We start from the raw sequence: 13,652 nt of genomic DNA on the forward strand, positions 1-13,652 counted from the left end.
TTTAGTTATCAATTAAAAGTAAAACTTTTGATTGCCAAAATCAATATGAATTAATTTGTTTACAAGTTAAGGAAACTGTAACTAATATGGTCATTAATCGATAATCGATCTCGATAGGCTTAAAGCTTTTAATCGCATTTAGTATTTTAAGGCAGTATTCTCTTAGAGAAATGTTACGGATTATGAGCCCAAATGTGTACGGGCATACTTTAAGCTGTTATGGTAAAACGTCGGAAAAAAAGTTTTAAGTTTAATTGTCGCGCGAAGAATTAGAGGATATACTATGGTAAGCGCATTTAGTTATTGCTGTGATATTAAGTTTATTTTCTTACAGAATAAAATGCAATTATTAAGGCCTAAACGCCGCTAAGAATCCTGTGAACTACTGCTGTGAAGCCGCTGGGTTAAAGGCAACTCCACATGACGCGTGACAAATATCAGTTTCCAATGTAAATATCTCAGATTTTCAAATTTAAACAACTTTAAGAAACAGATTACTTAAAATTGCCATTTAATACACTTACTAAATAAGCAAGGGTATTTCAAGTTTCCTCGTTTTTTGCAAATCATCTTAACTGTTTTGTTTTCTGTAGACTTTTCCCAAAATTCTGTGAGAGTAAATGGCTAAGGGACGTTTACGCAGTAAAATCCAGGCCAAAGGCAAAAGTCAATTTGCCAAGGTTGTCTGACTTTGGCAAAAAAAAAAAAAAAAAAAATAGAAGAAAATGGAGAGAAAACTGCCTGGGAGCTGGTCGTAAATCTTTGCACTTTTCACTTGGCACTGACCACTGGCTTCCTCCCACTTCTGTGGCCTTAAATATTCATTTGTCGGAGTTGAAAAATTGAACGATTCTCGATTTGGATCCAGATTTTTGTCTTTCTTTTTTTTTTTTTTTTGAGCCATTTAGTATACCGATGTGAGAGCTAAAAACTGCAAGCTGGTGACGGGGCCGAGTAATCGCTGGGTGGAAATGGTTGCTCCTTATATAGTTTGTGTATTGGACCGATATCGCCGTTGGCACAGGCATCGATGAGGTCAGGATATTAAGCCTTAATTTATGCAACGATTTCTTTGCGCATCGTGTTTATCGAACGCCTCTCACAACATTGCCACACAAAGTGCTCGTTGCTCCAAGGAAGTGACTCAAAAAACGGAAAAGGGTGAGAAGGAAAATGAATGAAGCTGGAAAATGCAGGGCAATGTCCCATTATACAGGGAAAGATCCATTAGCCAGACCTTGCAGCTTCTCGAAAGGGATTTCATTTAGCTGGAAGCTGGTGGCCATTTTCGGTGAAAAGTTGACTTTTCTTGCCTGGATTTACATACATTAACCCAAAAAGGTCAATATACGTACTATAATTTACGAAAAAAATGAACGCTTTAGCAGAGGAAAAATCTTAAATTGTATTTAAAACATCGTAACTGGTAAGTTTTCTTTGACTAAAGAGTTGGTTTTGATTTAATTTTTCCCTAAAAATTGTAATTTCTTAAAAACCTTAAACAATGTGTAAGTTATCTGTCAATAAAGCTTTACATGTCCTACCTTTTCAGGGCTTTTATCCTGCACTTCAAATAGCATTCAATCATATTTTGTTCATCCCGAAATGCACCAGAAACTGGGTAAGTTGTTCTGGATTTTGTGACACTGGAGGAGAAGGAGATGTGGAGGAAATGGCGATGGAAGGAAGGAGGCGACACATAGAGATGCAGAAGGCATATGGCACATGGCATATGGTTGAATGCCTGGATGGCTTGGTGGCCTGGTTGGTTATCTGCTCCCATGAGTACCGAATGTTGGGAGTTGGGAGCTTGGGTGATATGGTACCTAAGAGCTAAGAGCTGGGAGATTGCATTTTACTCAAGTAAACTGGGGCGCAGCAGCAGGATAAAACACGAGAATCAGTCTCGAAACCAAGGATGCTATTGCTGCGGCCTGAGTGTGAATGTCTATGTTTCGGCTGCTGCTGCTGCTGCTGGTGCTGTTGTATTGCAGTTGCAGTGTGTGGCAATGTTGCAATGTTGCAAGTGAGAATGCATCATTAGTGCAGGAAAGCCACGTGTTGCTGGCGGAAAGAGCGAAGCACTCGGGCTGCAATAAACCACTGGGAAATGGGTATACCACTCTCGAGGGATGCGAAACCATGTGGCAAATGGGGCTAAAACACAAGTGAAGCCAGGCAAAACCAGAGAAGACATTCAAGTCTCCATTTCTCTGTCTTTGTCTCTGTCTAAGGCTCTATCTGCGTCGCCAAGTGGCAGTGATGGATAGATGTCGGCAATGCATAGAACAGGACAGCAGTCAACGTTCATTTCCTTGCCGGGAAAACTAATATTCGAGCAGCATTCGAGTGCAGGATAGCGAGAAAGATACTGGGATACATGTTAGAATCTGAACGCTTCACTGCATCTGCTCGACCAGGGAGATTGAGTTATCAAATGAATATTTTAGCCATTATATCAATTGTTTTTAAATTTAAATCTAATGAAAAGTCAGGGTTAACTTGATTAAGAACTAGTTTTAAGTTCCTTTTTTGAAATGATTCCATATTATACGTTAAATTTGGTTTATATCTACCACTTTACCAGCTTGACTTTATAATTTTCAGCAATCTTCTTGATTGATTAGCTTCAGGGAATGAGAAATTAATACCAATAATCTAGGTAAAGGACATATTTAAATGCCTTAAGACAGACGCAAAGTTATAGCCAAGATGTTAAATGAACAAATGAAAATTTGTAATTTTATTATGTATTTTTAGAATGTTTACCGACAATTTGCCACCTGAATGATTTGACAGGCAAATTAAAGTGACGCCTTAGGAAACGATGACTTAATACTCTTAGTGAAAAGCAAAACAAATCAAAATCCACTGCGATAGCATTGACAGTTTTACAAAATTTCTAAGTAATTTATTTCCTTTTCAAATTCTCGTGATTATTTGCAATTTAGTGACCAACGACGACGATGCCCAAACGAGCTCCCTATACATGGCGCCAGCCAGAATTTCCCGGTGACGGAAGCGACCTTTTCTGGCAGAGTCCCACACTGCTAGTCATCTGCCAAAATGCCGATGTGGAGACGGCGATCCAGCCACTTCTGCGTTCCCTGAAGCAACCCTTTGCACCAGGCATGGTGGCCAGTATCTTTGTTCACGAAACGATGCGTGATGCATTCTGTGAGCGAATGCGCAGCCGAATGGAACAGATGCATCATCAGGCGGCTAGCCATTTCAACTATTTGAAGGCCGTGCAAATGGTGGATTGTCTCAAAGCGGAAGTTGTCAGCCAGCTAACGCCGGATGACATCAATTTCCGGTTCAAAATGACCCCCGGCTCGCCGGTGATCGTTTGTGAATTCAATCAGAGTTTCTTTGGAGGATCAAAGCCCAGTGCATTGGTGACGCTGCACACCTTTCGCTATGCCTCCGAACTGCCCCGCCTGCTGGCCAACGAACGAGTGCCGTTCGCCAGTGCCGCCGTCTGGGGACATAAGATGGCCACCGTTTATGAAGCAGCTCTGCATTTGGATCTCACTGTCGTCTATATCAACTGCCAGGGGATTACCATAAGCCCCATTGTGGAGTTTCTTGATGCCCACCAGACGCATGTGGTGCTGGCCAAGTTTCATCACTTCGAGGTGATATCGCATGGTGGCAAGTATCGGATTATTATATACCCGGCTATGGTTATATGGGAACCACCAAATCGGCAATCAGCTGGAGTTGAAGAAACTTCCACGGAGGAGGTAGCGGGGAGCATTATGTCACAGACACCTAAGAGCAGCGAAATTTTATTGCCAAAAACCAACATTAAAGTGCTTCGTTTTTAGTTATGTTAAATTATAATGTACGATTATGTTAGACCATAAAGAGAGTATTAAGTATTAAGCAAGATCTAAGAAGCATTCTGTATATATCCTAGTACATCTACTAAATAAGTTAAGAAACCCTTGAAAGCTTAAACTTTTCCATAAGTTGTTCCTTGGCAAGTTGATCATTTCTATGTGGCATCTGTCTTAAGTCTCTCAGCTATCTGTTTCTTCTCTCCCCACCGCCCCTTTATAAATCCGCAATCAGAGCCTTCAGAAGCATCCCTAAGCCATAAACAACTAGCGACGCGTATGTAAGTGGGCGAGAACACAAAAATAGTTCAAGTGCCTACTTTCGGCAAGCCAAAGCACTTAGTCGTGTTGCACCGCTAACTCATGCACCGCCAAGCCACCCACTTTACAACCATTCCCCCTATGCCACCCACTCTCACATCCAGTCATGCCACATTGCATCTATCCGCGATTTTCGCAATGAGTTTCACTTAACTTTTGCGTCACTTAAATGTAATTTGTGGAACTTTTTGGCGCAGCCTTTGGGCTTTCTATATGGCTATGTATGTGTGTGTGTGTGTGTGTGTGTGAGTGGGCGTGGCACATTCGAGGGGGTGGTAGTGGGTGGGTTATATATGTATGTATGTGTACCCGTTGTTGCCCATTCGATTGCATTCGCTGGCGGCATCGCTTCGTTCGCCACTTTTGAGTGCATTTCAGTGTAATCAAGCGCCCACTTCAGGAGTCCTTCCCAGTCCTCCCCCGCTACCCCCTCCCCCACCATTAGTTGCAAAAAAAAAAAAAAAAGCCATTCCTCCCCCTTATTTTGCAAACCCACACTGTGTTGCCGTTTCATGCTTTTTAGCATTTCATCATTTGTTGCCAGCTTTTTGCCTGCCAACAACAAAATTCTCGCTCTCTCTATTTTCAGCATTTCGATTTTGTGTGAGCCTACACAGAGAAAAATAAAAAAAAACAATGCAGAATGGAGTGGGGTTTGGGAGAAAATGGGCCAGCCCTTGTGCATTGTTTTTATATTTTCCACCACCCACTTTTTGGCGCCTGGCTGTGTGTTTGAGTGGCCTTTTAATGCAGCCGCTTAGCGCGCGTGTTGCAACTCAAGAGTTGAGTTGTTGTTGTTGTTGTTGTTGTTGTTGTTGTTGTTGTTGCTGTTGCTGCAAGCCACTCAGTTGTTGTTGTTGCTACTGTTTGCCCTGCTGTTGGCAACGATATTCATTATTTATTTCACTGACCCAGTTGCCGCCCCGCCTGGTCCATGTCCCCTGACCTGACCTAATTTCCTAGTTACACTTCCATTTTCCTCCAAAAAATAATAACAAGCTTGCCCTTTCGATCAGAAAGTCGAAACGTTACGTTTGTTCGACTCGAAGAATTAAGATGACCAACTAATTAGGAAACCAATTCTGGATAATAGGAAATGTAAACTGCTTTTAAGTTAACTTTAAGAACTCTTAAGTAATCAATACCTTAAGATAAAACGAGCTGCACTGCCTTGGCAAAAGAGGATTATATAAAAGCCGACGGCTTTTCAAACATTCTGCCTATGAAGATAATAGAATATAAGAGATAAGTTTAAGAGCACGAGAGCGGAGCGAATATTTGCACAGAAAGAGCTTTACAACTCAGTGGTCTTTTTTTTCGTTGTTCGTTGTTTACAAATGTAAATCAAAACAAACAGTCAATGGCATTTACAGTTTAGGAATTTTGGTTACTGCTACTCCGAACAATATTCTTCGTCGAAATCGTATTAGCAATACAGTGCTCTTCCAAGTTGTTATTCTAAGTTTGATAGTTATATCCTATATTATACACTGTTTAATATGCAGTGTGGTAGGACACATACTTAAAGGACCTACTGTACATAGAATAGCACTGCACAACAGAATGGAATAGAATAGCCGAAGTTAACTGTAAGCTTTATATTGTTATCCCTTTCTACCATATGAATGTCATATATCTATCTCACTGAACAAAGAGCAAGGACAAGAAAAAAGAGGAATGACAACATTCGGCGTTGAGTGCGAGCGAATAGAAATATTTATAATAACGGAGATATTAGAAGAGCTTTAACGCAATGTAAGTTATTGGTAAAAATTACATTAAAAAAACACCTAAATACATTTCAATTAGTTTACAATTCTGCAACATTCTCTTTAAAATTCCCCTTAAACTAAGAACTCAACCTCTTGATCTAAGCTCTCAATTGATTGATACAGAGAAACCCATTACTTAAAACCAATTCCCTGCTACAAAAAGGGAAAATTAAATGATTAAAAGGATATTTAGAAGGACATGCAGGAGAAGCGCACGGAAAGAAGAGTTCGAATCCGATTCAAAAGGTACAACAATCTGGTGGCAATACTGGACTAAGTTGCACAGAGGGAATCAAGCCAGCGAGAATTAAAGTAAAAAAAAAAAAAAAAGAGAGCGGAAGGAAAATTGGATTGGATGGACAGCATCAAATTGAGTGGAAGATATTGTATTAGGCAGGATAACACACAACGGGACATGTTGGGGACGACGGTGGCTGTGTTTGTGATTCGTGATTACAAAGAGCAGGACGACTTAGCAGTGCTCGGAGGAAACTGATGCTAAAGCTAAAGTCAGAAATGAGCAGAATGAAAATGACTGACTGAACTGAATTCCTCCCATCCTGCCCCGCTCTCTCTCTCTCTGTTGTCATCCGGCGCCCAGGGCAAGGAGGTCCTTCCTGGGACAATTACAAAATTTAGATTATGTTTTCGTTTTTTTTTTTCCCCCTCCAGTTTCTGTTTCTGTTCTTGCCACAAACAATGCAGCTTAAATGGGCATGGGGCATGGGACATGGACGGTGGTGGGTGAGGGGGCGTGGTGCTGATTGACAGGAAACAACGCCAACAAGTTGTTGACGGCACTGCCACAAAGTGGGGGGCGTTAGCGGAAGAAGGGGGCGTGGCCGGAGCAGCTGTTGCCCGAGTTGGTGCTGAATTAACTTGCATTGTATAAAGGCAGACAAAAGCTATGGACGATGGTAAAAGTTGGAGGCAAGAGACAGAGGATTTTATATATATATATAGTGAATAGGAGCAGGAACATTCAGGGAGTAGCTGAGGGCAGCTACTCGGCAACTTATGCAGCGAAATGTTTGCCGTCGTCCGCTGCCATTGTGCGACGGCGTTTAAAAGACCTCCTGTTTCCCCTTACACCGCACCGTTTCCCCTTTCCACACACCTTTCTAACTTTGCAAAGACCCTGCCACGCCCTCAGTCTTCCGGCACCTCCTAAAATCCCCACCGTCACCCTCAAAATTCCACTGCATCTCGGAAGTTCGCACACTTCTGCTTACAAAGCACACAAAATTCCCTTCTTTATGACCTGCACTGAGAAAAATGGTCAGTTGATGTATGAAGTTTTCTTTTTAAATAAATATTTAACTTTTTCTTGTTAAATATATCGATTAATCCCCATTAGTTTAAGGTTCCTGGCTAAACTGATTATATTTCTTAATAAAACTGCTTTTTTCTTTAAATTGATTTCCATTTGTTGATGAAAGTTTTTTCTTTAGTGTAGCCATATTGATGCTCGGATGCAGTGCAGCCTGGCAGCCTCCTGGAGATAGCTGGCCAAGTGCCGGCCAATCCGCCGTCCTTCAGGTGAGGCCACCCTCCTTCCAAGGACCCTTCTTTCAATAGCCTTTCACTTGGTTGGAAGTAGGAAGAGGCGGTTGCGCAGGCGGGACAGAGGCTGGCAGGTTGGAAACTTCCCTTTGCCGGTGGCCAGGTGCTGTTGCCACTGTTGTACGGAAACACTACAAGGATAATGGCAGTGGCAACAACAACAACAGCGACAACAACTGGATCCGAACAACAATGAGTGGCTGCCTCGGCGTCGCTGCCATGTTGCAAAAGTAATTCAATTTGACTTTTTGTTTTGAAGCTGTCGAGTGGCAAGGGGAATGAAGGAATGGGCTGGGATGAGATGCTGATGCAGTACTCAAGGATTGGCAAGAACAACGCCAGCTGGCCGAGAAACTTTTCGGGGGCGGTGAAATATGGTGGGGCATGGGCCGTGGCATGTGGCATGTTGGCCATGACGGTGTATAAGCTGCACTCTCGACGGCCTGCCTGCCAGAGTGGTCGAGAGCGTCAATTGATTTAGCCATTGAGTTATTGCCGAGTTGGCAGCCCTCGCCTTGGGGCGGCCAATGCTTTTCCGCATTCACTTCCGTTTCCGCCCTGGCCATATCCCTAGTCCATGTACACGCCTCTTTCAAGGGCGGCTCAGGCACCTGAAAGAGACCCTGAAAAGTCCTGCGATATCCTAAACAAATAATGTCAAGCAGGAAGAGGCTTGCTGGAATGGTTTAATAATTTTTCGGGTCAAGTTATTAAAGCCAAAAGTGACCTTAAAAGAGTCTTAAATTAGGCTTGTTTTTTGGAAATTATTAAGGATTACATTTTAGTAAAATATAAAATATTTTAAGGAATTTTAATAGCCATAATTCCCTTCAAAATCTTCATAATTAATAAATAAATCCTTGTATTAAAACTTATTAATTTAGGCACTTAAACACAGGCACTTGAAAATCATTCCTTGGCCATTTTGAATGCCATGCAATTAAGGCACCGAACTGTTGTACGTGGCCATTTCAATATGGCTTTAATGCTTTAATCCTCTGGCCCAGGCAAAAACCGAAACCAAAGGACGAACCATATGGCGCTGCAGTCTATCATTGGAAGGCAAATCACAGCTGGCCCCATATTAATTAAATAATAATTTCAGCAATTTGGTTTTGATTACATTTACTCATCCCCCCTCCCCCCGCCACAACCGCACCACAAAACGACTGCGCCAGTGTTGTTATTGTGGACAGTGAAGACACCTTAAGTGAGTCCTCCCCAGTCGTCGCAGCCGCTCCCCTGGGGCAAAATATGATTTGTGGTCAAGACGGGCGACGAAAATGAAGAAGCCATAAGCCAAATTAACAATTAAAGTAAGCCAGGCCCAGAGACTACAGTGTCTCGGAGCCAAATGCCCAGAAGCGGAGGTGTGGACAAACAAACTGGGAACTTGGAGTAGGTAGTAGGGAGAATAGGGAGTAGGGAGTTGGGATTTAAGAGCTGGCAACTGGGAGTCATGTACACAGTGGCCTCTCAGTAGATAAACCAGAGTGAGTGGCAGGCCAAAACAAACAATGGCCCAAGATACAATATACATGTTAGGGATTTGTTACGGGGTATGGGTATATATATATACTATATATCTTGACTAGGTTCTGGTCCAGAAAGAGAGAGAGAGAGAGAGAGAAAGAGGAAGCGAGAGCCCTAGAACTTTTGGGAACTGATTGCTGAAGTTTGGTGCGACGGAAAGCCCATAATAGTTTCTGGGATTCCGGCACGACACGCCACACTTTCGGATCTCAGAGCCAGCCTTGAGCACTCGAGTTCCGAGCTCCGCAGTTTTGAGTCCTGAGTACTGAGCCTGCAGAGGCAGTAAATTGCATTTAAAATGCCATAAATTAAGAGACAACAACTGACGATGGCGCCGATGTTGAGGTCGAGCCATTGCAGTTTCCACTTTTCGTGCGAGCGGCTATTAAAATGCATTAAAATTGTTTTTAATGTCAGCTGCATAGACGCACACACACACACTCACACACATACATATACTGGTGGTATGTTGTGTAAGCGACACCGGATAAAGGTCACACAAACACACACACATACAAGCCTCGCTTTGAATGCATGCATTAAAAAAAATAAATTTGAAAAAAATAAGCACAAAGAGCTGCGACCTCGCCTCCCCTCCTACGCCCACCTCGACCACCACCACCACCACCACCTCCTCCTGCTAATCCAATTTGTCATAATTAAATTACTTTAAGCCACTTTCCACTTGCCAGGACGTTTTTTCCACCCGCCTGCCCACTCTTGAAAAGTTTTGGAGGCCGCACTTAGTGCGCGCATAAACCTCAATTAAATGCTCGCCCCGAACAAAAGGCGTATCGGGTGGGAAAATCGGAGTGTGGAGGCGGAAAATGGTAGAAAAAGTAGGCGGGGGGAACGCGTTGTGTGTATGGGCGGATGGAAAAGTGCAGCATGCTTTCGGGCGCATTAATATCGAATGAGAAATAATTACAAGTGCTTAACCAGGCGATTTCGATGCTCATTACACTGCACTTGCTGGTCGGTCACAACCTACCCACTGCCACGCCCTTCTTCCGGGCTTTTTATACCGTTATTTCGCCCACAACAGACAGAGAGATAAACTCAGACAAACAAACACACACACACACACACACACACACATACAAATAAACATTTATTAATACGAGAAGACAAGCCGTTAACTGGCAATGGCAATAAAATGCAAAGAGCCCACACCCGCCTTTAGAAAATTGAATGGAAAATGTTGTCTGAATGTGGAAAATGTGGCAGGCAGGCAAGCTAAAGCAAGGCATCAACTAATATGCATTATGGGAAAAGATTAAGGTTAAGAATTAACTATTATTTTCAGCTTACAATATCAAATTCAATGAATTAACACAGAAAGTTAATCATACGCCATGTTGGCTTTGCTAACTTCACTTTATTACTCATACGCAATGTTGGCTTTGCTAAATGTTAGCTCATTAAAATTAATGAAAAACCCCACAGTCATTAAAATGAGCATAGACTATCAATTAAATTCGTATTAAGTTTGATTTTGTTTTCCCAAAATGTTTTTTTGTATTTTGAATGGAATTTACCAATTTTCGGGTGATTAGTGAATAAAATTTCACGTTTAATTATCGAATATAGCTAAAGAAATTTGATTTTAATTGGATGAAATGTAACGATGATTAATTCACTCGTCAATGGGAAAGTTAAAATGTTTCTGGCCATCAAATATATACGAGTGCAATTTGGTTTTGTGACGAGGCTAACAGGAAATGACTCGAATGTAATGATGATTGACTAATTGCTCGATGACAAGCAGAGCAAAAAAGAAAGGAAATTTCGGAAAATATGCTGGCACAATTATATAGATAAAAGATCAAAAAGGCGTATTGTGGGAAGCCACAAATCCAAAGAGAACATTTGCCTAAGTTATATGCCTTTCAAATGCAGTCAATTGTCAGAAAGAAAATTCCTTGAAAAATGCAATTTTATCTTTCACAATTGAGAAAATAAATAAAATGTATGCCTGGTGAAGAAAATCCGTTTAATGAACCTGGCCTAAAAACTAAAAACCCAAAAACATTGTCCTTTGTATGCAATTTTGATGTGCAGCTGCGTAAAAATTCAAGCCTCATCAGCTTAGCGCTTAGTGCGGCCATTTACCCGGAAAATCTCCGGTAATTGGACAAAAAAAAAAAAAAAAAAAAAATCAATTAATTGAAATCGTGCATAATGAATGTCGGACAAACGTGTTTACAAGACCGAAAAGGCAAACAAACCGATTTCCGATGACAAAATTACTCATTTACAATGCAATTTTAAAGGCTGCACATGCCAAGTATGTACTTTGGTTATATATACATATATATATATATATGTGTATATAAAGCTGTATATATGTTTTACATATATTATACATTGTATCCTCGTTGCCTTTGTTCCGTTGGACAGTAAATCATTGACCGAAATTGGTGCGCTTCAGTGGAGAGCTGGACAAACACGGCGTAAATTAATAAATATTAAAATGTCCAGCCATGTCCTGGATCTCCGCCTGTTCCTTCCCTTTCCCTCTCCCCCCTTTCTGCTGACTTACTCATCTGGCACTTGAAAATGAACAAAGCGATAAAAAGCACAAAACACTCAGCCACCGTGGAGGGGAGAGGTGAGCTGGAATGAGAGGGGGGGTGATAGAGCAAACAAACTTCTGAGCCATTACACAACAAAATGGCGTTAACAGCGCAGCAAAAATGGTCAAAATCTGCATAGTCCAGCACTAATGATACCCTTTTTACTATACTCTTAATGATATGAAAAAATCTATCTTTTATACTACCAAAAGTATCCCCATTTTACAGGGTGTGTGTGTGAGTGGAAACCAAGCGAAACAATATATAAACAACAATTCAAATGCAGAAAACACTCGCAAACACACACATACACACACTCAGTCACACACACTTGCTGTACGTATTGAAATAATATTTTTACATTTCATGTTGCCAAAAGGTTTATCCAGCTAGCAGACGGAAGTGAAAACTCTCTCTAACGGCGGCAAAAAGAAAAAAAACAACAAAAAAAAAAACATAAACATAAAAATAAAGTTCAGAAAAACCAAGTCCAACCACAGACGGACAACACAGCACCATAGGGAGTCCAGCGAGTGGTTTTGAGGAGGATGAGGGGTTTCGGACTGCCGCCCAGAAATATGCAATGATAATCAGAAAAGCAAACACGAAGTCGGACTGGGATGACTCCATGAGGGCCATCAGGATCAGCATTTGCATCCGCATCAACGTCAACATCAGGAGGCGAAATTCTGTTTGGTTTTCCCATTGGTTGCTGATGTTTATAATTCCGAAGCTTCGGCCACTCCTGTTTGCCAGTCAATCAATGCACAGAGAGAGAGAGAGAGCACTGTGGCAGGGTACTACTATACTAGAACCACTGCAATGCTGCTGCCACTGAACCACTGTAACACCATATGTGGCTTTGGCTTTTTGGTGGCCCACCCAGAAAACCAGAGCTCAGAACCCAGAACCCCAGAATCCAAACGAGCAGCGCTAATTGTGATGGATTAATTGGCCAGACCAAGCTCAACCGCATTATTTAGTTGCATTTTTAAGGCCAAATGACAATTGTGCTGTCTGTCGGTGAGTTACCAAGACCAGCAACAGGTTAATTTAAATCCTTGAAAGAGTCAAATTGAAAAGCTAACGCTTACTTAACTACTCATCATTACTAATTAATACATTTAACTAACTAAATTTATAATTCAATTATAACTACCCAGCCGAGGTCCTCACTTTTTATTACTAACCATAAAAAAAAAGAGAAGAGAAAAATGCAATCGAATTAGCTGATGCTGTGCTTTTATTTCCTTGACCTGCATTATTCACGAACTTCTCGCTTGCCACTTCACTATTTATTTATTTATTTACATGCAACATTTCAATTAAATTTCAATTTATTTCTGCAAGCTCATTGATTATGCATGGCAATTAATTTTATGCAATTTTCAGTACGCAATATTTTCAATTAGTCTGGGCCAACGGCAACATGAAGGCGGCCATAAGGACTTGGCCGGAGTTGGGGGGGTTTTTGGGTAAAACATAGACAGCATAATATGCTAACTATCCCCCCCTCCCAACCGATCTCCCGACTCGTTGTTTGTAATTAATACCAAAGTCGGGCACTGACATTCCAGAGATTGGATGGCTTCAGTGGCAGGGAAAAGGATTAGACAGAGGAGCAGCGAGGATGAACCCAGCAAGGGAGACAGATAGATGACCAAAACAGAGAAAGGCATATTGAATGTCCGAGGAACAGACAATTAGTTGCTCATGTGACAAATGCAAGGCCAGGGAAAATAAAGTGAGCCCCAACAAAGAAGGAAAAACAATAAAGAGAGAGAGAGAGAGAGAGAGAGAGAGGGGAGTGGTAGCTAGGTTGGCATCTAAAATTGCATTTAAATAATGAAAAAGGCTTAAACAAAAGGCCGGTCAAACAATAGCAAACTGCAGCCAAATGGCCAACAAAAGTGCAATGGAGAAGGGCTAAAGGAAGGAAGCAAACGAAGGTTGAATAAAGGAAGGAAGGAAGTAACTTGGCTCAAATCAAGAACATGTAAATACAGTCAGGCCAACGTTTGACGCTTGGCTAGCCACTGTCCAAA

At 41.6% G+C, this 13,652-nt stretch overlaps 2 protein-coding genes and 1 long non-coding RNA gene across 5 annotated transcripts in view; 2 read left to right on the top strand and 1 right to left on the bottom strand.

Annotated features, from left to right (window-relative positions):
* Positions 1-13,652, bottom strand: part of LOC108110117 (putative mediator of RNA polymerase II transcription subunit 26) — an 82,924-nt gene that overhangs the window by 33,106 nt on the left and 36,166 nt on the right. The gene's annotated exons all lie outside the window — the stretch shown is intronic.
* Positions 163-497, top strand: LOC108110131. Its single transcript, XR_001772550.1, has 2 exons — positions 163-286; positions 335-497. It is a non-coding gene; the product is annotated as an uncharacterized LOC108110131 (long non-coding RNA).
* LOC108110127 lies at positions 747-3,888 on the top strand. Its single transcript, XM_017219033.2, has 2 exons — positions 747-1,426; positions 1,553-3,888. The coding sequence occupies exon 2, from the start codon at positions 2,967-2,969 to the stop codon at positions 3,828-3,830; it is 864 nt and encodes a 287-aa protein (XP_017074522.1). The 5' UTR covers positions 747-1,426; positions 1,553-2,966; the 3' UTR covers positions 3,831-3,888.

This window comes from Drosophila eugracilis, unplaced genomic scaffold (genome assembly GCF_018153835.1).
Source record: "Drosophila eugracilis isolate 14026-0451.02 unplaced genomic scaffold, ASM1815383v1 contig_2155, whole genome shotgun sequence".
Lineage (NCBI taxonomy): Eukaryota > Metazoa > Arthropoda > Insecta > Diptera > Drosophilidae > Drosophila > Drosophila eugracilis.

Bases quoted from the DNA above. Each gene is read 5' to 3' on its own strand.
- LOC108110127 (XM_017219033.2), top strand. From the start codon at position 2,967: ATGCCCAAACGAGCTCCCTATACATGGCGCCAGCCAGAATTTCCCGGT.